Source organism: Atheta coriaria, unplaced genomic scaffold, assembly GCF_025399875.1.
Source record: "Atheta coriaria isolate IRGN ID8LTWV9N9 unplaced genomic scaffold, Caltech_Dcor_3.1 hic_scaffold_6_pilon, whole genome shotgun sequence".
NCBI classification, from domain to species: domain Eukaryota; kingdom Metazoa; phylum Arthropoda; class Insecta; order Coleoptera; family Staphylinidae; genus Dalotia; species Dalotia coriaria.
Window position 1 is genome coordinate 1,505,449 of NW_027045448.1, and position 26,842 is coordinate 1,532,290.

The 26,842-nt window shown below is 34.6% G+C and overlaps 2 protein-coding genes across 14 annotated transcripts; both read left to right on the forward strand.

The window, feature by feature from the left end:
• The first annotated feature begins 623 nt into the window (after window positions 1–623).
• LOC135794197 (zinc finger protein 883-like) lies at window positions 624–26,822 on the forward strand. 13 transcript variants are annotated; one of them, XM_065305383.1, is made up of 5 exons: window positions 624–897; window positions 1,447–1,776; window positions 1,840–2,001; window positions 2,061–2,212; window positions 6,231–9,113. In XM_065305383.1, exons 1-5 carry the CDS (start codon window positions 763–765, stop codon window positions 9,001–9,003), a joined length of 3,552 nt encoding a protein of 1,183 aa, XP_065161455.1. In that variant the 5' UTR covers window positions 624–762; the 3' UTR covers window positions 9,004–9,113. The 13 variants fall into 13 exon arrangements, with proteins under 13 accessions (XP_065161455.1, XP_065161456.1, XP_065161458.1 ...); XM_065305384.1 differs by lacking the exon at window positions 6,231–9,113 and adding an exon at window positions 9,202–10,812 and having other exon boundaries at window positions 635–897; XM_065305386.1 differs by lacking the exon at window positions 6,231–9,113 and adding an exon at window positions 18,850–20,135 and having other exon boundaries at window positions 639–897.
• On the forward strand, window positions 17,594–18,535 carry LOC135794199 (zinc finger protein 239-like). The gene has a single exon (XM_065305398.1). It carries the CDS (start codon window positions 17,735–17,737, stop codon window positions 18,266–18,268), a length of 534 nt encoding a protein of 177 aa, XP_065161470.1. The 5' UTR covers window positions 17,594–17,734; the 3' UTR covers window positions 18,269–18,535.
• Window positions 26,823–26,842: the final 20 nt, after the last annotated feature.

Below are 26,842 nucleotides of genomic sequence, written 5' to 3' on the forward strand. Positions count from 1 at the left end.
TTGAGGACATTCGTAATAATGATTTATAAAATTTTGCAATCTCCTTAATAATTTGGTTAAAGGATAGTGACAGAGGTGAGCTGCACCCCAAAAACGGGTGGCACTCAGCCGCAAACATATATACATATAGTATTTAACACCAACTTCTTTTCGTTTAAACAGGTTTCTAACGTGGATCACAATTTTAAAAACTTGGCAAAATTATAAATCCATTTTGTTTCCTTTTAAATCTTTAATGAATAGTGTTTAGCAAATAATTGAATAAAAATAACATTATGCGCTTTTGTTATTGTTCATATAATTCTTTGTACAGGCATGCAGATTAAATAAAATAAGCGATTGCAATTGTTAAATACAATTTAGTTTTTTATCTATCTTACTGCTACAATACGACAATGTAAGTACATATTAAATAAAAATGTTTGTCTTCAAAACGCACACACTACAAAATATTATCGAGTATTAGATTGATATAATATGCACATCTTTTTTAACAAAATTCGATTGCTTCGCTATCTGTTGAGTTGACTGAACATTTCAAATTTGAATATACGGAAGTGGTATAGAGGTCGCCTAAAAATTCAAGCGGCGTCGGTACGGCTTGCGCATGCGTCGCGCATCGTCATCCTACGGTGTGTTGAGAGTTGAGATTCCGGTTCATTTCGGTCGATATCTTGTTGTGGTGAACATCATTGTAAATGGAGTGCAGTGCTGTGAGCAGTTTAATCATTTAAATGACTAGAATTTGCCATATTCGCCATAATGACGACCTATGCCGAAATGATGCAAATGTGCCGGCTATGTTTAGTCAAAGAGCAAGTGAATTTACCCATTTTCGATGGACAGGGCGAAGTACAACAAATATTTCTCAAAATAACGGCGTGCCTGCCGGTTAAGGTAAGAACGCTTTCAAACCGCCATGTTGAACTCCCAGTATTACTTGCATTTGGCTATCATGCTGACAGCATGTGATTTTGGTTTAAATTCGTGTAATATTTTTTGTTTAATACACTCATTGCTACTATAGCTTTCATTATGTATTAGAATCGATTTTGCGTCAAGTAATTTCTTTGTATACGTGATGACAAGTGTATCATTTTTGTGAAGAAAATTGCGTTTTATGCATAGTTACCTACAAAAAATTACCAAGTTGCAAGCGATTTGTTAAAAGCGCGTAGATAGCGGCGAGTGTTTGCAAACAAACATTTACAGGGTGACGCCAAATCAAGCCGCCATTACAGAATATTCGATCGTTGACGCATACCAGTAGTTGGCTGCGCGGCGCCTGCTTGCTCGCTGCAACCAACGCCTGGGCGGAGCGCATTCATGTTTGTTCGCATGTCCTTCATATGAAGCGCGTTGTATGTCTGCAATATTAGTGTACATTGCAGGACAGAATCCACTTCCGTTGACATGCGATTATATGGTTTTATTTCTTTTGTCTAGGTATCGCGAGAAGACAATTTACCGAAGAATATTTGCGATGGGTGCTCATATAAATTAGACCTTCTCTATCAATTCTGGAACACATCCTCTAACTCAGAGAAGCAACTTATTGATTGGCTCACAGCTGCTGGAGTTGAACCCAAACAGAAATCAAATGAACCAATCGGTCTAGCAACTCAACCCAATGTCATTCTCAAACAAGAGCCGGTGACTGATCTCGATGCAAGATCTTCAGATGCAATAGATGCAATATCATCAGACACACAAAACTACATCATTCAGCAGCAGCAATTAGCTTACAAACCTGAGGAATACGATGAATCACAACAGGTAAATTTGTTGTTTTTTACAAACTATTCTTATTAATAATTTTCATTTTGTTCATTTGTTTAGAACCTTTCAAATAGTACAAAGAAAAAGGCTGCAGCTGATCCTAACGATGAGTCTGTCTCGAAAAGACCTCGACGTTCAAGTAGTTACGTAAGCACAGTAAAAGACTATGAGGATGACTCTGACGAAGATTATGTTGACAACACAGACGCGGGCATTGCAAAGGTTTTATTCTGAGGTCATTTATGATACAATTTCTATATATACATTTTTTTTTTGCACAGACTGAAGATGAGAGTGAAGAGGATGACGATGATGAGGATGAAGACTTGGAAGATGAAGGTGATGATATGGCCGACCCTGACTTTGTTGCTAAAGAAGAAGAGGAGGACTCACAACAACCTGGACCTTCGGGGACCAAAACGACGTCTGGACCGTGAGTACTCTTTTGTGATTTAATCATAGTATATTATTCGGTTGGATGTGATGAATAGCTTCAAGTTGCCTAGAAAATATTCGTTTGTTTACTATTGCATATTATGTTTAAATAATATTTATGATATAATATTGAATCAACATTGAATAAGGTAGGTGGAAACTTAAATTAGTCAACTTGAAGTCTAATACCGGATTATTTCACTTTTAATTCTATTCAGAAAAAGCACATCCAACTTTTCGACTTAAGATATAAAAATTCCATGTGTATATTATGTTAAAACGTTACTTTCAATGGAAAGTAACTTGTTTCTTGTACTTGTCACATTTGCAAGTTTTGGGTTAATCCTTCTTTCTTGCATCTCATTTAGATTAAAATGTGATGGGTTTTGTAAATTGTGATATTTTTACAATTTACTATTTGAAACTTTGCGTTTGCAAATTTCATTCCAGTTGATAATGTATTATTCTTTTAATACGTTATATTTGTGTGTTTTTTATGTGAGTTTAAACATCAACGGTGTCTCTTTTTAAATAAATACGTTGTATTTATTTACTTTTTTGAATACGATGTATTCAAGATTTGTTGAGTGCATAGTTCAACACCCTTTTACATCTTCTTCAATTAGAAGATGTTTATTTGTTTGCTATAAATTGCTTTAAATTTATATGCAATGCTTTGTAGTGTAAACCAGTGCGTGTGCGAAGTGTGCGTGTTAGTTACTACTCATCGTAATATTTGAATAATTTATTTTTGGTAAGTGCTAAGCTTTATACTATGTAAAGTAGAAATCTAGCAGATAAAACGATTGCAACACCTTTATTATCCTAGTTTTATGTTATTTGGTGGATTCATTGGAGACATCGATTTATTTAATTTTTGTTTATGCACTTATATTCTCTTCGAGTTCTTAGGTTCAGAGTTACCTGCGTCCCGTCGAGAGATCAACTGGACTTTTTTTTGATCAAATGTATTCAATCAATGTATTTATAACTAAATGTAAATGTTCTTAAATTGAGATGTTGTTAATTAAAGACATGAAATTGCGTAAAGTAAAAAAATAACAATAAACCTATAATTATAACTTTATTTTTAACCCTGCTTGTCATATCTATATTTCTATATTAGCTTGTTGATAAAATTTCGCTTTACATTGTCAATTATTGATCATTTTTAATTGCTTCTCATTAACGTGTAGTGAACACATACTTTGCGATTCAAACAGATTTAGTAAATCAATTTGCAATTTGGAATAAATTTACCATTTGGTGCATATTTGCTTGTTACCTTATTGACAATTCCATACTTTGTTAATTCTCTAAAGCTTGGATCAAAATCAAAAATCATTGTTTTAACATTAGCAGTACCCACACATCTCGTAAAGTAGTAGTTTAATTGGTTATTTTTAAGATTTTATGGTTTTGATCTTGAGTTCAGATTACCGGGGTATACCGTAAGCAGGGTTTCCCAAACGCTTTTGCCCACGGCTCGGTACGTTGGAAAACCCTGCCGAAGAGTATTTGTGTTATTGATGATTTAAGCAGCATGTTTCGTATTTTGAATGTATCAAATTAGTGATCCCAGAACAAAAATTGATTATTCGGACAAATATTCAAATCAAATAAGAAAACCAATCGCAATGTAACTATTTTCAATTATCGTGACTGAAGACCACCACCCTCAACTAGTTTTTTCATAACTTAACATCATCAATTAAAGTTTATTTTGTTAAAACGAATTAAATTTAATTAATTTTATATTAACCCCTTAATTATCTCAGAATTCTTCCGTTGCGAGTTTAGCGTATAGATACTTTCAAGAGTAAGGTTCCGGAAAATATGGATGAGCTAAGATATTAGAAATGAACATTCAAGGTAAGTACCATTATTGATATATGCGTGATAACGTGTCAAATTCTTGTTGCCAGGGAAAAGTTCATTTAACATTTTTCTTTTTTTATGTTGCACGTGGTATTCAGGGTCGAATCAAGCTTTCAAATATAAATAATCCATTCATTCTTATATGGAACGATAATACATATTCAAGTTTTGAAAATATATCTAAGGGGCGATTGAATTTTTGATATTCTGATAATTATACATGACTGCTGCGTCGTCGAGCAGATGGGAATTTTATGCGTTAGTGCTTAACTTTCAGTGTGTATTTAATTGGTATAATAAATACTGCAATCAATTATCAACGATTTGTTAATTAATATTTGATAACCAAATAAAATTACAAAATCTTGTTTTGTTTGGTGCATTTAGTTAAATAAAATACATTTTCAGATTCAAAGAAGAGGAGGTATACATATCCGAAGAAGGCGAATCTGAAGAAATTTTAATCGAGACCATTAATGAGAACAATTATCAATGTGAAGTGTGCGCCCTAGTTTTTCCCGATCGCGAGTCTTACTTAGAACATCACATGTCCCAGTTCGGTTCTAGATTTTCGTGTTGCCGATGCGGGAGTTCATTCAAAAACACCACTGAGCTTTATCAACATTACGAAACGCATAAATTAGAATGTGAAACTGAATACATAATTGAAGAACAACACGAATCAGAAACTGAATATATTGTTAGTGAAGAAGTCGCTGACGAGGACACGATATACCATGAAGTTGCTGATCAGACTGAAGAAGTAATGTATGACGATGAGCAAGTAGAAGCCGTAATTAACATTCCTGGGGAACCTGCCATGAATGCAACGCAAGAATTATTGTATATATTAGATGATGACAATCAGTGCATTAATGAAGTGGTTATTGAGACTGCCGATGGTGCCAGAAGTACCCCTCAAAACATACCCGGTGCGGGTAAACCTGATTTTTCGGTTGTAGAAGTTGATCACGGTTACATAATTCCATCGTGTTTCCGGGGACAACTTGAAGCGAAAAAGCGTGTCAAAAAGGAACCAAACGTTCGACGATATGTTAGAGTAGTTGATGCGGCACCACAGAGTTCAAATAAATTGACAGCGACGGTTGAATATTCTACGGAAGACAGTTCGCAAACTTCCCCAAAATGCAACAAGCTTCAGGTACCGAAGCGACGACACGAAATACCGGATTTCTCTGCTACCAGCTACGAAATGATTAATCCAAATAATGACGTTGATATAGTCCATTACAAATGCTTGCGTTGTGAACAATTATTTATCAACAAGTATGTGTTCTTCAGGCACATTGAAAAGGGAAAGTGTTATATAAATAGTTGCGATGTATGTCCGGCCACGTTTACCAAAAATACAGACTTTTACAAACATTATGTGGCGGCACATACAGAACGAGCAATTTGTAATTTCTGCTTTAGGACTTTTATGTATGAGAAAAATGTAAAGGAGCATATGTTAAGACATTTAGATCAATTTAGGCATCGGTGTGAGGAATGTAACAAAGGATTTTATACCGTACGTGAATATAGGAATCACTATAAAAATAGGCATATGGGGATACGGCATAAATGCACTGAATGCGGGCGGTCTTTTGCTGATGAATATTACTTTAAAAAGCACATTGCGACGCATGGGCTTCAAATAGCGACTGAAATTATTCAGCTTTAGATTATCATCTATATCATCTTGATCTCTTCTATAATGAATCCTCTTGAAAGAGTGCATTCAAATCTGTTAATATCTATCTTGTATATATATATGAATTTAGCTACATAATGTTAATAAAATAATTGGTAATTCCAATAACTTTTCTATGTCTTCAAATACGATGTTAGCTCATGTTGTACAATTAATTGAAAATTTAATATTATTTATTTCTGTTCGTAACTAAGCATGTGTTCATCTAGTGTGTGATTTTCTTACGAATATAATTTGATTGTATGAAAGTCCACGTTATTATGTTATCATTTTTAAAACAAAAGAATAGATTCTATAAACGTTATTAAATAATTGTCATCTGGAATATTGTTATTGCTATTACGCAAAACATTACCTACTGTTTTGTTATATTAGTGTATCATCAACCGTACGGACAAAGTTACTAACCAGACAATCTTTTCAGGTCTACAATACCGGACAATTTAGCAAGCTATAAAAAACAGTATGGGCTGAAAGATTGTATTGTTTTTCTTGGAGAGACTTGTGATTTCGATATCAAGCGATATCGATTTATGAAAACGCAGGCATACTGTGACGTTGATCAAACCAACATTATACCTACATCACGCTTAAAATATAAATGCGAGTATTGTACTGCTAAGTTTCGGGATCGTTTTAAAATGGAATTACATATGGAGGAAATGCACGCGGATGATGGTGCGTCGTCTGTTAATTCTGTGTCAAGTGAGGAAGTCAATGAACCTGAAAAGGATGATGCAGACGGTGATTTTGACGTAGAGAAGGAAGAATCTAAAGGAACAGTCGGTATAAAAGTTGAACTCAAACAGAGCGTAAATAATGATCAGTGTAACGCACTTGCTCTAGAAAAGATCATGAAAGCCATGAAATGTTCAAAATGTTTAAAGGTATTTAAAACCAAACGAGAACTGGCCACACATTTTAAAAACGTGCATAATGTGATAGCATGTATGCTGTGTACGCAGTTATTTTATTCGAAAGCCAATTTTGACGCGCATACTCAGCGTGTGCATTATAATGCTTTAGGCAAGTGGAGGTGTAACCCTTGCGGTATATCGTTTAACGAGTATTATCATTTAATAGAACATAATTTTGCGAAACATAAGCCCACTTGTCAATTGTGCAAAAAAGACTTTCCCGATTTACAATCACTCATTCAACACAAAGTTCTGCGACATAGTCTTCCCGAGAATATTATCTGCAAAGAATGTGGGATGACGGCAAACGACCCTAAAAGTCTTCGGGAGCATATGCTTTTACATGTTTGTTTTAATTGTGAGCTGTGCGATGAGTCGTTAACATCCGAAAAGTTATACATTGACCATGTAAAAACAAAACATGTTGGTAAAGAACCGAGCCCCCGAGTATTAAACAATTCTAAAAAATATCCAAGCATCAAAATGAAATTTACGAAAAACCAAACAAATACGGACAGTGGACAAAATAAAGTGTGCTCTTACGTTGTGTCCCAGCCCAGTACGTCTGGAACTGCGATTACTCCAGGAACTTCAATGCCAACTGCAACATCTGGTACTACAAACTCTTTCAAAGTACCTATTCCAAAATTAAATTCGTTGAAACCTACGTTATTGAAAACTGTTGTAAATTCTCAAATAGTACCAACGTCTTTGCCCCAGCCTATAGTTGGAAACAAAGATCAAACCAAAATATTGGTTGTAGATAAAAATACTAATAAAGCATACCTTATTCCGGCTTATATGCTGCAACAAAATGGCCAAATGAGATTGCCAGTTCCAGAGAGGACTATTGGCGAGCCATTGCTATTAAACGATTCAGCTTTATCTCCCACGGCAGTAGTTAGCAATATTATTCAACCAACAATTGGCAGCGTGATGCAACCTATGATACCAAATATAATTCAACCTACTGTCAATAATATTGTTCAACCAACGATAATGACTGTGGTTCAACCAACTAATACCATGGTCCAGCAATCAATGGCTCCAACATTTGTCATGTCTTCGATGCATCATACCACCAACACCTTACAAAATAGTGTAACTGTGAACATTTCTAACGCTATGCCAAATAAAACTATACCGTCTTCGACACCAGTATCAAATGCAGGTGCGACCATTCCAAAGAAAATTATCATCCCGCGTTTACCTAAAGGGGTTGTAAAGCAATATCGCTCTAAAATAAAGCAACGAGTGACAGCAAATATTACGACTCGACCGACCTCAATTCAATCAACTATTAGTGCTTTACCGAGCAGTTTTGTTTTATCAGACGCTCGAACTGAGGCGTCAAAGAACGATGGTGATAGTGAAATGCCTCGACTAGAAATGCAACCGCTTCAAAAGGCTCCCATTCTTGCAGCTGCATTAGAAAATGGCAAATCAACAAATTCAGGAGCACATGCTACAAGCGACACACCTCCAATATTAATGCCAGAAGTAGAAGATCCTGCGGCACCTAGACCCAAAATTTTTCTGAAGCCGTTAAGTCAACTTTTAGAAAAACCTAAAACAAAAGTTAACTTAACCGTCAAACCGAGCACGTCACAAAACGTGCTGACTAGAATTACACCTGATAAGGTTCCAGAACATATTAGAAAAGTGAGCCAACAGATTAAAACAACAAATGAAAACTCTTCAATATCATCTGCAACTGCGCTGACCAAGGAAAGTGTAGTTGAGAACAAAAATAAACAATTTCATAAATGCAATATTTGTTCGGCCGTTTTTAATAGACTTGCGCAATTACAAAACCATAAAACTAAAATGAAATGCAAACTATGCAGTTATACTGTATGCAAGTTAAAAGAACTTGATATTCACTATAGAGTTGTTCATGATTATCAAAATCAATGTGTTACCTGTGACCTCAGGTTTTCTACATCTGAAAACTTAAAAGATCATAATAGGAACGTTCATTTCTGCGCGAAATGTCACAAATTATATCCTTCACTAGAGAAACATTTTTCATCGAATGTTTGTAAAAAATGTGATCAGTTTTTATGTTCTGCTAAAGATCTGACAGATCATTATAACAATGTACATAACATAAATCATTATTGTCCACCATGTAAAACTATTTTTAGCAACGACCAGTCTTTAAAGGAACATAAAAAGCAAGTCCATTTTTGTGACAAATGTCAGTCGTATAAAATGGACCTAAGTAGGCATCACAAGTTTTGTAAAGGCGACCATAATTATTCTGAAGATACTACTTAATTCTTTCGAGCATTGCGATGCTATTTATTGTTGCGAATTATTTAATGTTTTGCATTGATTGTAAAAATTGTTTCATGAGGTTAATTACAATAGAAAATTCCGAAAATAAATACTTCTTTGTTCTATTTGCTTTTTTTTATAAAAATGCATATGATGGTATGTTTTGTATATTGTAAAAACTAATAAATATATTTTTAGGAGTAATTGCGATTTAAACGATGAAGAAACTGTTACAATTGAAACTACAAGTGGGCCAAAACGCGTACCCAAGAAGTACGTGACTTTTGCACCAACTGTGCAAGAAAAAGTGACAATAACAACAGGACGAACAAAGGACGGGCGGTCAATACCGTTAATTTTAAAATCAGTGCCGGTAGTATTTAAGAAAAATCTGTTACCAACCGCTGAGAAGAAGACAATAAAGTTGCAAAAGATAGATAATGAGGATTTGGAGTATGAATCCAATTCTGACTTTGAAATTCGCCAAAAACCAACTCCAAGAACACTGATCTGTTCAAAATGTGGAAAACGATTTCACAATCAGTTGAAACTTAAAAAGCATATAGAAAAATCGCATGTAGAACGTGACTTGAAATGTCCAATATGCGAGGAAAAGTTTAAATTCCAGAATGCTTATTACTCTCATTTGAAGTTGCATGAAGTCGATAAAAAATACGCTTGTAAATACTGCGGTAGAAAAATGGCATCAAGCAGAGTCTTAGAAGTGCACATGAGGAGACACACCGGTGAATATCAACACAAATGCAAAGATTGCGGCAAAGAGTTTTATTCGGATTTTTCATATAGTCATCACCGACAAGCAGAACACGAAGGCATTAGATACCCGTGTGAAATTTGTGGTTCTGTCTTGAAGAGCAAACGGTATTATAGAGATCACATGAGCATGCATAACAAGAAAGATCCACGTACCTATGAGTGTGACGTTTGTCATAAGTATTACAGCACAAAAAGTGCACTAAACGGCCATAAAAGGATTCATTCTGGCGAACGCTATATCTGTCATATATGTGGAAAGAAATCGATTCAAAAAGGTGCGCACAATGTTCATATGAAAATGCATACCGGCGAACGATCTTTTATTTGTGAGTTGTGCGGCAAGGACTTTTTGCGAAAAGATGTTTTGGCAACACACATGCGTCGTACTCACGAGGTTGGTCATATTCCTTGCAGCAAATGCCATAACATATTTAGGACCGAATATCAATTAATGGTACATTTGCATACGCATAGTGATATCGACAAACCTTTTCCGTGCCAATTGTGCGATGAGCGGTTTATTGATTTGAATTTTTTACGAAGTCACGTTAATAAAGTACACATTGAAAATGTACCGGTAAAGCCGAAACCGCCTCCAAAGTTAAAACGAAAGACAGTTGCGGGTGAACGGCGCTTTGTTTGTTACATTTGCGATGCGACATATGCTAGTACTGAACTACTTCGCGAACATTTCAAAGACCACAATATCGACGATGACCAGGATCAGGATGAAGAAGAAATTACAGAGTCATATACATGTAATTGTTGTGATGAAATGTTTGATGAAATTAAGGATTTGAATGATCATTTAGCAAATCATCATGGTGGTAATCAACAATTTCCAACAATAGAAAGTAATGAAGTTGAGCTATTTTATGAGGATTGTACTAAGGAAATTATAGAAGACATGTAAATTCATTATCGTTTTAGTAATGAAATATACTTGTTACATATGACATAAAGACTGCTGCTTTATGAGTGTATATGTTTGTATAGTGTTATAAATTTGTGTGAATAAACTAGTCAACAGATTTTTTATGCGATGTTCTCGTTCTACAAGAAACAGCACAAGTCAAAGTTGTCAAATAAATCCAATTTACATAAGGATAGTTCCTTTTTTGAGTTAAATAATGTATTCTGAATATGCGTTATTTTGGAGTATATTGTGAACTAAATAAAACTAATATTTTTGGAATAACACAATGGTATTAATTATCAATGCGAAGTTTTGTTATACTGATTACCTGTGAATTGTAATAACATTTAACAACTTTTAGGTCGATAACTCTGGCACAGAAACAGCACTACATCAAAAGCGTGCAACCAATAAACGGTCGCTATCCCTGTAAATGCTGTGATAAAAACTTTGCCCACAAAACAAACTTAGGCCAGCACTTACTCACGCACATTAAAAGTGAACAACATCGTATGCGATGCAGAATATGTAAAAAGACATTTGTAAGTTCCTTCCTTGTTACGCGGCATATGAAGACAGTTCACAACGAGGATAAGATGAAGAAATGCGATTGTTGCGGCCAGAAGTTTAGATTTTGGCAAGGACTAAAGACACACAAGTGTCCGAATGGGTACACGAGTCGGCAGCCTGTAATTTGCGACATTTGTGGAGATATCCTTGGATGCGAGGAATATTTGAAGTCGCACAAATTGAGAAAACATGAAGGAGTTAAGTTTGATAAGCGTCGGTACAGAAAATTTGTTTTCTGCGAAATATGTGGTAAACAAATGTATAAAGATCATTTGAAAACTCACATGAATATTCATCTAAATATTAAACCGTATGCCTGTACGTATTGCTCAAAAGCATTCGTATCGAAAGGAAGACTCGATGAACATGTGCGAACGCACACCGGACATAGACCGTATATTTGCGATATTTGTGGAAAGGGATTTACTCAACGACATTGCGTGAAAACGCATAAAGAGAGTGTACATGGAAAGGAAGCTATACCTGCCGTATGATAGTCTGACAAATTGTATTACTTTATGTGCTGTAATTTATTTGCCTTTTACAAAATAAATGTGTATATTGCTCAATCGTAAGAACATTGCGAGTAAACTTTAATACCAGCAATAAGAAGGTGCTGTAAATGTACTTACAAGGATAATGGTTCAAATGTTTCTTACGATTAAAAGTATAACCGTATCTACATATTTATTATTTTGCAATATTCTCAATACTAATAGAATTGTTTTATTTTAGTAAAATAGCATCACTCGGGGATATAAAAAAGTATATAGCATCATTAAGTCTCGGCAAGGGTTCTTTGTACCCCTGTTCTGTTTGTAAAAATAGTTATCCTCGAAAGACAACGTTGCGCAATCACATGTTTGGTCATCTTGCCGATCCAATGGTGAAATGTCCCGAGTGCTCGCAAATGTGCCGAAATCGCCTAAGGCTTTGGCGTCATTTATATGAGGTGCATAAAGATGAAACGAAACGGCAGGTGTGTCATGTATGTGGCGACAAGTTTATCTTTCAACGAGACCTATTGAATCACAAATGCCCTGAGGAGTTCAAGTTTATGGAAAAATGTGCTCTGTGTGACACGATTTTAAATTCACACAAAGCTGTTCACCAGCATATGAAATGGCACAAGAATGCCGATAAATCATTTATTTGTGATATTTGCGGGCAGACGCTAACGACGAAAGGCAATTTAAAGTTGCACAAGTTGGCGATTCACGAAGGCATTAAAATCAAGAAGAAACGTATTAAACATGGGCCTAGATTTTGTGAACTCTGTGGAAAAACTGTCAGTCATGATCTTTTCAAGACTCACATGAATATCCACAATAATATAAAGCCATATAAATGTAAATATTGTGAGAAGGCCTTTCCGAGTTATTTGAGACTGAGAGAACATATAAGAACTCACACTGGAGAAAGGCCATATGTATGCACTGTTTGTGAAAAAGGATTTTCTCAAAGTCACTCTTTGAAGACACATATGAAGAGCGTCCACAATCTAATAAAACCGAAAGGCCAGCTATCGACGACAAACGTAACAGCATACAAATACGACGGGATTACGGAAATTCCCAATAATTAGGAATTTTAGTTTGATCGTATTTATTTCCATATTATAATATGATGATACTGCTTTTAATTGCATTTTAAGCTTCTCCTTCAATTTATCCAATATCAATGAAAAGTACTCAAATAAAATTGCCATAAAGTGCTTATTTATCAATTTGACATGTATTAAAATTATTTAATAATAAAAATGTTCGCAAATTCTAATGGATTCTAATGATCACTTTTATGCATTTGACATTTCAATTATTTTACATGCTTTGAGGCTCATTTTAGGGAAAAAAATTGCGGGTAATTTGTTCACGTACCTTTCTGAGAAGAAATTAATTGAAATTATTAATGTGGCAATCAATCGAAAACATATTATAATTAAGCCATGATTATTCCAAAATATTACGTTTCATAATAATAACTGTGTAATAAATTATAATAGTAACTATTTTAAACTTTAATTGGTCTTGAAATAAAAGTACTACCTGCTTACATTGAAATTATTAATGAAAAATGTTTAAGAAGCAAGGAAATATTAAATCACAACACAGGATAACGTATGATTATTGTTTTAATTATATTAAACAAGATTTAGTGACTTGATGACTTTGTAACGTTCAATGCGAAGATATCTAATTCATATTGGTCTAAATAATATTTCTGTGAGCTTCAAACCTTTGCTGTTTTTGTGCACGAGCAAATGAGACTTATAAATATGAATAACTATAATGTGAAAATATTAATTTTATATTATCACAAAAAAATTAATATAATAATGGTTGCAAATTACTAGTACATTTATCCGGAAATAAACAGGAAAGATTGATACAAACTTACATGTGCATGTACATGTATGCGCTATTTCCAATAAAACATTTTGTCCATGAAAAATGCTGAAAACATTATTTTATCATTGTTTATGAATCAACTGTAGTGACACGCATAAATAAATTATTTGTGACTTATTACATTAGATTTTCACAATGTTTGTGGATTTCTATAGTTGTATTATCCAACAATTATGCTTAGAATTTTATGTAAATGTTACTAATTCACATTGATTTTAGGACTAGAGGACGACCCCGAAAATATTATTGCAAGATTTGTATGACTGGCGAGGGGTTGACAAAGGATCAAGCTATAACTCATTACCAGAGCGAGCATAATATCAGTAATTTCAAATTTTACCCACTACGTAAATTTGTCCGAGTTATGCCAGTTTGCGAAATTTGCAAAGAGGAATTTTCTTCCTACAAAGAATTGGATGTTCATTTACGCGAACATAAAAGTCTCTACCCTTGTACGTTTTGTGACAAATCATTTCCGACCATGGTTTATCACACTCAACATCAGTTTCTGCATGTATGTCACTCCAAATGTGTAATATGTTCGGAGGAACTGACGGAGAAAGAACACGTGACGAAACATTATGGAAAACATGGTGAACATTATAAGCCTTACAAGTGTGAAGAGTTGAATTGCTGCATGCGATTTCCTGACGCAGATAGTTTATTAGCTCATGGAAAGACCCATCGCAAGAAAACACCTAAATTAAAGTCTACCGAACCAGTTAAATTTCAATGCGAAAAATGTGCGCAATTCTATGCGACACCGTGGTATTTAAAAACACATTTGGAAACAGTGCACAAAGAGATTGCTTACGAAGATTTTAATTGCCCAATCTGTACAAAAGTTTGCAAGGGAGAGGCAGCGCTGAAAAGGCACAAAAGACGGGCGCATATGACTCCCCATCAGGTTTGCCATATCTGTGGTAAAAGCATAAAGGCATCACAAATGAATTTGCATCAATTGCGACACGGCGATAAGACATTTGCGTGTCCGTTTTGCGATAAGATGTTTGCCATAAAGATGGCCCTCGTAGAACACGAGCGTATTCACAACGGAAAGAAACCGTATCCATGTCAGCATTGCGGAAAAGGATTCTCGCAAGCTGGGAGCAGAAGAATTCACGAACGACTTCACACAAATGAAAGACCATATGTCTGTGAGTTTTGTGGAAAGGCTTTCACATCTGGCGGTATGTTGAATGTTCACAAGAAAAAATGTATTCCGAAATTGGAGCTTGTGTCTTAAAAACACATAATCGTAAACGGGAAACAGAAGAATTCAGGAATGCGGAGTGAATATACGCAAGAAAAAAAATGTATTATAAAATTGGAACTAACGTCTTCAAATAATCTAATCGCAACCTGGAAGCAGGAAAGTACACGAACGACTTCATTCAAAGGAATGGCAGCTTGTCTTGGATTTGTGGGCAAGGGTTTTAGGTCTCGTGGCATGTTAAATGTACACAAGATAAAATGTATTCCAAAAGTGGAACATATGTCTTAAAATTATGTGATTTTATAAATAAATTTATAAGTATTAATAGACTTGAAGAGATGATTGATGTCAATGTCGAAGATGATGACGTAAAATTAGCTGTTTGTTTGTTTAATTTTGTAAATTAAAATGTTGTTTATGTGAGCAGATTGTATTTTAAGTGATACTTAGATGAAAGTGCTTTTATGGGTATTATTGGAGCACGCTTTTCCATCATAATACTACTGTACGGGAAACTAAGTGTGGATATTACTGGTGCTCAGTGATTCCTAATGTACTAAAATAGAAATCAAGTGTATTGATTGTAGATGATCTCTAATTTACATCCATAAAATATCAGTACTTGAAATATTCTACGTTTAAATTAATTAAAGGAAAAAAGTATTTTCTATTGTGAATTGTATTTGAAGGGATTCAAATTTTCATAGTATCTACGATTGCATGAAATTAAAGAAATATCTAAAGGAATCATCAACTGTGAAACAAGTATTAGAATACCTTAATGTACTACTTTATTAATTCTATTGTATTTTAGGAGAAGAAGGCGTGATGCTTTTCTTGGTGGGACAAAGAACATGCATCGTTTCTTTTGTTTTTTATGTAATACCGAAAATCCTGTAATGAATAGAGCCGAATTAACAGAACACTATAATTCGCAACATCCTGAGAGTAGAGTAATTTACCGGAGAATTGAAGACTTTGCCAAGTTATCACATGTGTGTGATATTTGTGATATGTCCTTCGAAACTATAATGGAAGCGGAAAAACATATCAATCAACACGAAGATCAACACAGTTGCGACCATTGCGGAGCAAAGTTCATAAAAACTTTAGAATATGCAATACACTTGTTTGAGCATACAAAAAGTGCAAAATGTGAATTTTGTTCTGTAATGTTAAAGAACAAAAAGAAGATGAATGTTCATTACGCAGTACATTTAAAGAGTATGAAGCCATTTGTATGCGAATTGGCTGGCTGCGAGCGACGTTTCACAACTCTTTCTCGGCTACGTGATCACCAAGAGCGACATAAGGGTGAACCGAGTTACAATTGCGAGATTTGCGCGAAAAAATATCTCACCGAAACTAATTTAAAATCTCATATCAACTCTGTGCACCCAGAGCTTAAAACTGGTAAAATCATGAATTACGCTTGTAAATTGTGTGAGCAGAGTTTTAAATACAATATGTCATTAAAGCGCCACGTGGATCGGGTTCATTGTAATGTCAATGGCAAGTTTCAATGCGAAAAGTGTGCACATTTCTACAGCAGCGAGGAATACTTAAAGTATCATTTAAAAACAGTACACAAACCTACTGAATATGAAGGTCTCGCCTGTGAAGTGTGCAAGAAAATCTGCAAAGGCGCGGCTGCTTTAAAGAGACACATACGGATTACGCATAATACGCCATATCAAGTATGCGAAGTGTGTGGCAAAAGTGTGAAACGAAATGGAATACACTTACATCAATTAAAACATGGCGAAAAGACGTTTCGATGTGAACATTGTCTAAAAATGTTTTCGAGCAAACAAGAGTTGATTGTGCATGAACGGATTCACAGTGGCAAAAAACCATATAAATGTAAACATTGTGGACAGGCATTTACTCAAGCCGGGACACGAAAAATTCACGAACGCATTCATACTAATGAAAGGCCGTTTATTTGTGAAGTATGCGGTAAAGGTTTCACATCGAGAGGGGTTTTAAATGTTCATACGAAAAAGTGTCACAGAACTGTATAACTGTGTAATTATATTAACATGTAAATAAAATTAATATTTTTCTAAATAATGATTAAATATAATGAAGAATAATAATTAATTGATATTTACTAGGACGAAAAAGGGGGAAACTAATTTTACATGTTAAATGCTTCTGATTAATAGTTCTTCGTTTTAGGAAGAAAAGACGTCGCTATTGGGACACTGGAGATGAAACTTGTTACTTTTGTTTTATATGTAACAAGGGAAAGCCAGCGTTGACTGCTGACGAATTAACAAAGCATTACGGGGTGAAGCATCCAGGGTTGCGAAAAATCTACCGACGAATTGAAGAGTTTTCTAAATTATCGCATGTATGCGACATATGTGATATGACATTTGAAACCATAATCGAGGCCGATAAGCACATTGACCAACACGACGACCAGCTCACTTGTACTCATTGTGGTGATAAATTTAAGAGACCTTTTGAGTATGCGAAGCATGTATATTCGCACACTGGTATACCAAAATGTGAATTGTGTTCAGCAACATTAAAAAACAGGGCACATTTGATTCGCCACTACTCATCACATTTAAAGAGTACGCGGCCTTACTTGTGTCAACATTCAGACTGCAATCATCGCTTTTCTGGGTTTATTGCACTTAAAAAACATGAACAAAACACTCAGGCCAATCTAGTTTTAAATGCGATATTTGCTCCGCAACGTTTTTAACCGATTCATATCTAAAGAAACACTTATATGCTACCCATCCAGAGCTAAGAACTGGCAAAGAATTTAATTATGAATGTGTGTTGTGTGATCGAAAGTTTAAAGTGAATGATTCGCTGAAACGTCATATGAGCAAAGTACATTTAAAAAATTATGAGAAGTTCCAATGCGAGAAATGTTCGGGTTTATACAACAGCAAAGAGTATTTGAAGCTCCATTTAAGAACCGTTCATAAAGAAACTGAAGACGAAGAATTAATTTGTGAATTATGTAATAAAGTATTTAGAGGCGAATTTTATTTAAAGAAACACATTAGAATTTCGCACAAACGACCATTAAAAGTGTGCCAGATTTGTGGCAAAACAGTGAGAGACATGCCATTACACTTATTAACACACGGAGAAAAATCGGTGCAATGCTCAGTGTGCCAAAAAATGTTTACCAGTAAGAGGCAAATGGAAGTTCATAAAAGGATACATACTGGCAAGAAACCATATAAATGTAAACATTGTGGACAGGCGTTTACACAAGCTGGAACTCGGAAAATACATGAACGAATTCATACTAATGAAAGACCATTTATTTGTGAGGGCTGTGGGAAGGGTTTTACTTCAGCCTCAGTCATGAATGTCCATAAGAAAAAGTGTCGGGGGATATTTTAATATAAAATGTATTTGATATTTGTATAAAAATGTATAAAAGTAATAAATCGTGTTGGATGATTTTTATGTAATATGTTTAAAGCTCTAAGGTTGGCTTTTTGGTGATAGGAGAATCATTAGGAAATTTTATTTACTGGCGTAAGTTAGTTACTGATGATGTCTTCTAGACAAAACATAATGTAACTCGTAACAAAATAATTCAATTCACGTACAATTTTAAATAAATATATTGTTATGGATTACGTATTCTGCATAAGATCAATTTTATCTTTATTGTGATTGTTTTCTTTAAACATTTATTTTACAGTCCAATATTATGGGATGTCCCTGTGTATCCTTATGTAATAATAAGGGATTAAAGGATAAATAAAAGGCCTGTCTCGGAAAATTGACGAATACATACCTATGTTTTTGTAAATTAATAGAAATAAACTAAAAACCCAAAATATACTTGTCCCTAATTGTATCTATGAAATGCTTATTAATTTATTTGATGCATTATTAATTTTTTTTTTATTATAAATAATAAAAAAACTTTCATTTGTTAATAATTACTTTTCATTAATGATAGTACTTTTTAGGAAAAAAAGAGCTAAAAGTAATCATGTTCCTGCTGAGGACATAGATGAACCATGTTACTTTTGTTTTTTATGTAACAAGAAAGAACCGGTAATGAATGCTAATCAATTAACCGAGCATTACAAACTCGAACATCCAGGCGTTCGAAAAACATATAGGAAAATAGAAGATTTTGCCCATTTATCCCACGTATGTGACATTTGCGAATTATCTTTTGATACAATAATGAAAGCCGATGAACACATTAATCAGCATGAGAATCAACACACTTGCATTCATTGCGGGGAGAAATTCAAGAAAACATTGGACTATGCGAAGCACTTGTTTGATCACACCGGAATACCGAATTGTGAATTATGTGCAGCAGTTTTCAAGAACAAACAAAGCATGATCAATCATTATGCCGTGCATTTAAATAGTATGAAGCCATTTATTTGCGATCAACCTGGATGCAATCGTCGCTATACGGAACTATACCTACTTCGAGATCATCAAGAACGTCACATGGATAATGCAATTTATAAATGTTCCTTGTGTGGCAAAAGTTATGTTACTGAATCATATTTGAAGATGCATATTAAGAATGTCCACCCAGAGCTCAGAACGGGTAAAGTTTTTAACTATGAATGCAAGATGTGTGAACGAAAGTTTAAATTTAATCTTGCACTGAAGCGCCATGTTGTTAACGTACATTACAGTGCTAGTCAAGAAAAATTTCAATGCGAAAAATGTGCTCGATTTTACAGCACCAAGGAATATTTAAATATACATCTGAAAAACGTTCATAAGCAAACGGAACATGAAGAACTGACCTGCCAAATATGTAATAAAATATACAAAGGTGCACTCTCTCTGCGGAAGCACATAAGTTCTACGCACAGAAAGCCATACAAGGTTTGTGAGGTGTGCGGAAAACATGTAAAAGACATAAAATTGCATAAACTGAAACACGGAGAAAAAAGTTTCCGTTGCGAAGTATGCCAAAAAATGTTTACCAGCAGGCGACAATTGCTTGTGCACGAACGAATCCACAGTGGCAAAAAACCTTATAAATGCAAACATTGTGGGCAGGCATTTACACAAGCCGGAAGTCGAAAGATTCATGAACGCATTCATACAAATGAAAGACCGTTTATTTGTGAGAATTGTGGAAAAGGATTTATTTCAAGCGGGGTGATGCGAATGCATAAGAAAAAGTGTCGGAAATCAGATTAAATTTATTGAATATTTTTATAAATGTTTGTACTAAATTAAATATTAAAGAATTAAACTGTTTTAATAGATTTAAGTTTTGTTTTCTAATTTGTGGAGCGGCATATTGTTTTGATTAATACATTTTTTCTAGGAAGAATTTTTTATTTGCAATATGTTGTTTGATATTATATTATTTATCAATCATTCATTATTAAATGCATTTAAAGAGTTTCTATGCAACGTTCCCAATTGCAATTATTAAATTGCATGCTTTAAGGCAAAAAGCGTTGTTCTGTAATTTTTTCAAGAAAACGCAGGAAGAATTTGTATAATGTGTAATGAGGTTTGAACTAATGATGTTCTTTTTTAGGAAGAAAACAAGATCTAGTAAAAAAGAAATTAATATCGGCACCATTAAACAAAAAAGATGCAGACGAAAGAGCAATGGAAAAGAATATTTCTGTTTTCTGTGTAACCTTGGCAAACCAGTTATGAATGCCAAGCAATTGACCGATCATTTTTCTTTTAATCATCCAGGAAATCGAATAATTTACAGAAAAGTTGAACTATATTCTAAACTGTCGCATGTGTGTGACATTTGTGGTATGTTGTTTGATACGATTATGGATGCCGAAGAACATATTAGTCAACATGAAATTCAACACACTTGCACATATTGCAACATGACGTTTAAGAAAACATTGGAATATGCAATGCATGTGTATGATCATACAAATGTTGCAAAATGTGAGCTGTGCACCGCAACATTTGCACGCAGACTAAATCTACAAAATCACTATTCATTGCACCTGAACAGTATGCGACCGTTTATATGTGATTTGCCTAACTGCGATCGACGGTTTATGGGGTTCAATCTTCTTAGGGATCATAAAAAGCGTCATATCGGTGAACGTAGTTATAATTGCAGCATTTGTTTGAAAAATTTTATCACCCATAATGATTTGAAGTCGCATATGAATATCAGTCATCCAAAGACTGGCGACAAGGAACAAGATGATTACGAATGCAAAGAGTGCAATATAAAGTACAAATACATTGTGTCCTACAAGCGACATTTAAATAGTGTGCACAGCGATAAAAAGCACGTATGTGATAAATGCGGTAAAGAATTTTCTGCTTTGTGTAACTTGCGCCAACATGCAAAATATCACGAAGATAAGCAGTTGCAATGCCAATATTGTGATAGAAAGTTTCACTTGAAAAAAGGATTAAAAGCTCACGAATTAACACATACTGGCGAAAAGAGATATCCTTGCAGATATTGCGATAAACGATTTGCTCGTTCGAGTGTAAGAGCAACCCATGAACGATTGCATACAAATGAGAGGCCATATTGTTGTAATTTTTGTGGAAAAGGGTACACATCCAGGGCTGCTCGTCATTCACACCAACAAAATTGCAAAGGCTAATTATTTCACTGTTACGAAATAAATGTTCAATAATTTAAAATTAATAAAGTTTTATTTATTTACTGCCATGCATGCCTAATATGAATTGATACATTCTTGTTTTAGATGGATACTAATAAATTTATCCATTTTAGGAGGGAACGATGAAGAAAGGACTGAAATATAGAAATGAGTACTTTTTTTCTTTATGTGTAGGACAGTGCAGTTTTTGTGAAATTATCACATCTTTGTGATATCTGTGATAAGGCCATACAAATGTGGCCGAATGCGAATTGTGCATTATTTTTCGATATGCGATTATTGGCCCTGCGGAGACAATTCGGTTTTCACTGCCGAAATTGAACTGAAATTGCACACTGGACAATTTTTAATCCAAATGTTGCAACTGATATGCTGATTTTCACTGAGAAGAAGCCGTATGCAAGTCGGTACTGTGATAAAAAGTAAGCGAGGAAGCCACCGGTCGAAACACAAAACCAGTGGCAGGAGATTCTTGAAATTATAAACGTTTTGTAAAATTTCATCCTTTATTTATTTTTTGCAGTTTGTACTTTAAGTTCAACAAAATAAAGTTTATGATAAAAAATAACGTTGTTTGCTCTCTTAATAGTAACTTTTACTATAGGCTCAATTAGGACCGCAAAAATATAATTCTCAATGGAATTTCACTTTTTCTTTTCTTCGGCAATAGAATTATCGCAAAGGTTGCCAACTAAAATAAAATGTTTACAATGGTCAATAAACACATTCTAAACTGATACAAGTGCTAATAATAATTTCTGTTGTTCACCATGTACCGATTCAACAGTGAGTAGAATGTATACTAACATGTACTTTTTTTAGGGAAATTGATGATATGTTAACGCCAATTGTAACTATTTCTGAAGTCAAAAAGAAGAAGCGAGGACGGCCCCGAAAATCCGATGCCGAAAAACAGGCTGCCAAAGATGCCAAGCACGAAGTGAAAAAGTCAAAAGCAAAGAGCAGAATGCATTCGTGCGAAGTGTGCGGCAAGCGGTTTAAAACGAATCAGTTAATGAAACAGCACGTGGCGAACTTTCATTCAAATATTTACAATTGCAACGAATGTTCGGAATCGTTTAACACTCCTCTGGAGTACTCAATTCATATAAGAATGCACACAGAAGACACACATTCGAAATTCCAATGTGTCCTCTGTGATTACGAGACCCCTCATATCGAAGAACTGAAAAATCACCTCAAAAAATGTTCGGACCGTGCGCCTCGGTTTACGTGCACCATTTGCAAGAAAGGCTTCAACGTGCGCACATGGTATTTGGAGCACGCCAACTATCATACCGGCGATAAACCATTTGTATGTGAAATTTGCGGCAAAGCGTTCATTTACTCGCGATACTTGTCAGCGCACAGATCTACACAGCATAAGTTCAATGGCGAAGAAAAGAAATTGCATCATTGTACACTTTGCGATAAGGTCTATCAACATCGAAACAGTTTGGCAATTCATATGAATACTCATACCGGCAACGGCGCCGTTTGCGATATTTGCGGTAAACTATTGTCAAGCAAAGAAAAGCTGAAATTCCATATGAGAATTCACAGTGGTTACAAACCCTTTAAATGTACTTATTGTGAAAAGGCATTTATTAAGAAAACTATTCTGGTTGAACATATTCGTATTCATACTGGCGAAAAGCCGTATCGTTGCGAATATTGCCATAAATGTTTCTCTCAGAGAAGTAGCATGGTTACACATGTCCGTGGTCATACCGGCGAGCGTCCGCATGTTTGCCACTTCTGTGGTAAAGGATTTGTCGCCAAGGCCATGCTTAACTTGCACTTTAAAACGTGCAAAGGTTATAATTATCCTCCTCAGCAGTAATTTCGAAGTAGCATTACCTTATAGTTGATCAGATGGAGGAACAAATCGCTTTGTTTACTTTCGAAACAAACTAAACTACTAATAAAAATTTTACACTACGTAGACTACGACACTAATTTAGTTTCTAAAGTTTTTAATCTTTTATCGAATAAATACTTATTGTATTACCTTTAGATTAATATTAATGTAATAGGCACAAGATTTGAAGCGACATTTGCTTAATTTCTTAGGTAAGTTCCTAGCAGTGGGAAAATTTAAATGAACTGTTTCTAAAATAGCATCCATTCCTATATAAAGATGTTGTCTAAACAGCCAAGGAGATACGTGCCTCTAGGAGTTAGGTAAAATAAGTAGTTGTAAGCATAGTTGGTTCGTCATTATGTCTTAACCAAACCTTTCATTTTTTCTATAGATACATGATATCATTAGAAACGTTTAATCAGCTAATATCTAGGTAACATTGAAGTGAATTCGAGTAGAATGAATAGACATTTTGATGTACTAGCAACTATATGTCATGAACAAAGATTTAATAAATTTGTTTCAACTGTAAAAACATTAAACTCTAAAAATCTTGTTTATTTAAATTACTTTCAGATTTCAAATGAAGTGTTATTTTTACTTTTTATTTTCTCACTCAATTGGTAGATATTATTGTTTGTAAACTAATTTTTATATTTTTAGAAAATTAAGACGAAAGTGCAACGGAGGCGGGGCATGGCTGAACACTGGAACGGCCAAAATTATCGGTTGTGAATTTTGTTCCATGAAATTCAAGAATGAACGTTGTTTACGAGTCCATTCCAAGATACACACACCGAAATATAGTTGCCCGCAGTGTTCGACGGGTTTTAAAAAACCCATGGATATTATTAAGCATGTGCGCAACGTTCATGGAAAGGAAAATTTGCCCTTCGAATGTATTTACTGTGATTTCACAACAGGAATTTGTTCCGAGATGTCTAAACACCTGAGATCTGAACATTCAAATGCACCGACGTACACATGCCTCCTTTGCAAGAAGGGTTTTATGGTGTACACACATTTCATCGAGCATGCTAATTTCCACAGCGGTGCAAAACCTTTTGTGTGTGAGTTGTGTGGAAAATCTTTTCCGTATTCTCGTTATTTATCAGCGCATAAAATCTCCGTGCATCTTGTCACGAAGTTTGGTCGTCCGAAGGTGCATGAGTGTTCCATTTGCAAAAAGACTTATAAGAATCGAACGGGTTTACGGGTACATATGGATTTGCATACTGGTTATGTTCTAATTTGTGATATTTGCGGAAAATCGTTGTCTACCAAAGAAAAGTTGAAACAGCACTACCGAATCCACACTGGTGATAAACCATTCAAATGTCAATATTGTGAAAAAGCTTTTAGCAAGAGATATACGCTTGTGGAGCACGAACGAATTCACACTGGCGTTAAACCTTATCAATGTGATTTTTGTGAAAGAAGTTTTACACAACGATCAACTCTTATGACTCACCGGAGAAATCACACTGGTGAACGGCCATATGTGTGTAGATTTTGCAATAAGGGACTTGTGTCACACGCAATGATGAATATACATTTGAAATCATGCAAGGGGTATGAAGAGGAAGGAAATTAAATTTGAATATATAAAAATAATCAGAACTGTTGTTTTTATACTTTCAGACCAAATAAACAATGTTATTATATTATATATTTTTCTACATGTATATGCTTCTGATTTGACTATTTAAGCAGTCCTGCAATTGTAATTGCCGTAATAATTTATAATGGTCTAAGTAAGCAAATATGCGTATATTTTTATTCCAGATTTAAATTTATATTTGTTTGGATTATATTTATTGTTAATAATTGTAATGCACTAATTTTTAGAACAATTAACCTAAGTTTTAACTTGTTCAATCACGACGATCATTATAAACTAAATAAAGTATGTTTTTAGGAAATTTACACAAAAGCGCAAAGGGGGCAGACCAAGAATGAACAAAGAAGTACCCTCGACATCAGGAACAATCGATTGTGAAGTTTGTTCTATGAAATTCAAGAATGTCCGTGGCTTGCGAGTACACTCCAAGAAACACATTGGAAATTATAAATGCCCGCACTGCTCCGAAGGTTTTAAAAAACCTATAGACATCATCTTACATGTGCGACACGTTCATGGAAATGACAGTGTGCCCTACGACTGCATTTTTTGCGAATTTGTAACAGAAAACCCTAGCGAATTATCTCAACATTTGCAGGTTGACCATGACAAGTTGCCGAAATACACATGCACCCTTTGCAAGAAGGGTTTCAATGTATATAGTTGGTTTACTGAACATGCCAATTTTCACACTGGCGAAAAACCCTTTGTATGTGAATTATGCGGCAAAGCATTTCCGTACTCGCGGTACTTATCTGCGCACAAGACCAGTATGCACTTTGAAGATCAGCATGGTTATGCAAAGGTGCACGAGTGTTTAATCTGCAAAAAGACCTATCAGCATCGTAACAGCTTACTGGTTCACATGAATACACATACAGGCAATGTAGCGATTTGTGATATTTGCGGTAAGTCGTTGTCTAGCAAAGAAAAGTTAAAACTTCATTACCGTATTCACACTGGTTATAAACCATTCAAGTGTCAATATTGCGAGAAGGCATTTACCAAGAAAACTATTTTGGTGGAACACGAACGAATTCATACCGGTGAAAAACCATATCAATGTGAACATTGTGAAAAGAGTTTTTCACAACGAACAAGTCTTGTAATTCATGTACGAGGACACACAGGTGAACGGCCATATGTATGTCACATTTGCAACAAAGGATTTGTTGCACGGGCAATGTTAAATATTCATTTCAAATCTTGCAGGGGATTTGATGGTGGGTTTGATCTACAAGTAAGTTAAAGTTGAGGGATAATGCATATTGATATAGTTGTACTGTTATTCACATTGTTTATTGTAATAAGGGGAAGTGGTGCAAATAGTGTGGTGTTTATAAGTATGAACGGTTTTGTGATTATATTGTGACCTATATTCAAATTTTGTTTTACATAAGCAATTTTGGGGAACTACTGTTATAATAATATGAGCTAAAAGAAAGCTGTTCCAAATTTCCGAAAATTTTTCTACTAGCAGTCTAGATTTGTGCAAATATCTATATTTTGTAGTGTTTTATAATATCCTATATCAATATAACAAAGGCTTTGTTAATAAGAAAAAAGTGATCGAACTTTACCTATGTGCAGATCCATATCACCCGAATTAGATTCTACAAATACCATGCACTTGCGGCACTTCACTTTATACTAATTTGGAAATGTTGGGTTTCATAAGTTAGCAAAAATAAACAATACTGTAGAATGAGGCTTATAATGATGATTTAAGCATATTTTTTTAACAATGCTAATTTAAAATAATTTAATATATATTTATTTGTATATATAATTGACGGTCGTGAATGCGAACAAATTGTAATGCAAATATATACATTCACCTATGCAGTTTTAGTCTAAAAAAATTA

Coding starts and splice junctions, on each gene's coding strand:
- LOC135794197 (XM_065305383.1), top strand. CDS start 763: ATGACGACCTATGCCGAAATGATGCAAATGTGCCGGCTATGTTTAGTC. Junction 898..1,446: donor CGGCGTGCCTGCCGGTTAAG/GTAAGAACGCTT, acceptor TCTTTTGTCTAG/GTATCGCGAGAAGACAATTT. Junction 2,002..2,060: donor CAGACGCGGGCATTGCAAAG/GTTTTATTCTGA, acceptor TTTTTTGCACAG/ACTGAAGATGAGAGTGAAGA.
- LOC135794199 (XM_065305398.1), top strand. CDS start 17,735: ATGAGCAAAGTACATTTAAAAAATTATGAGAAGTTCCAATGCGAGAAA.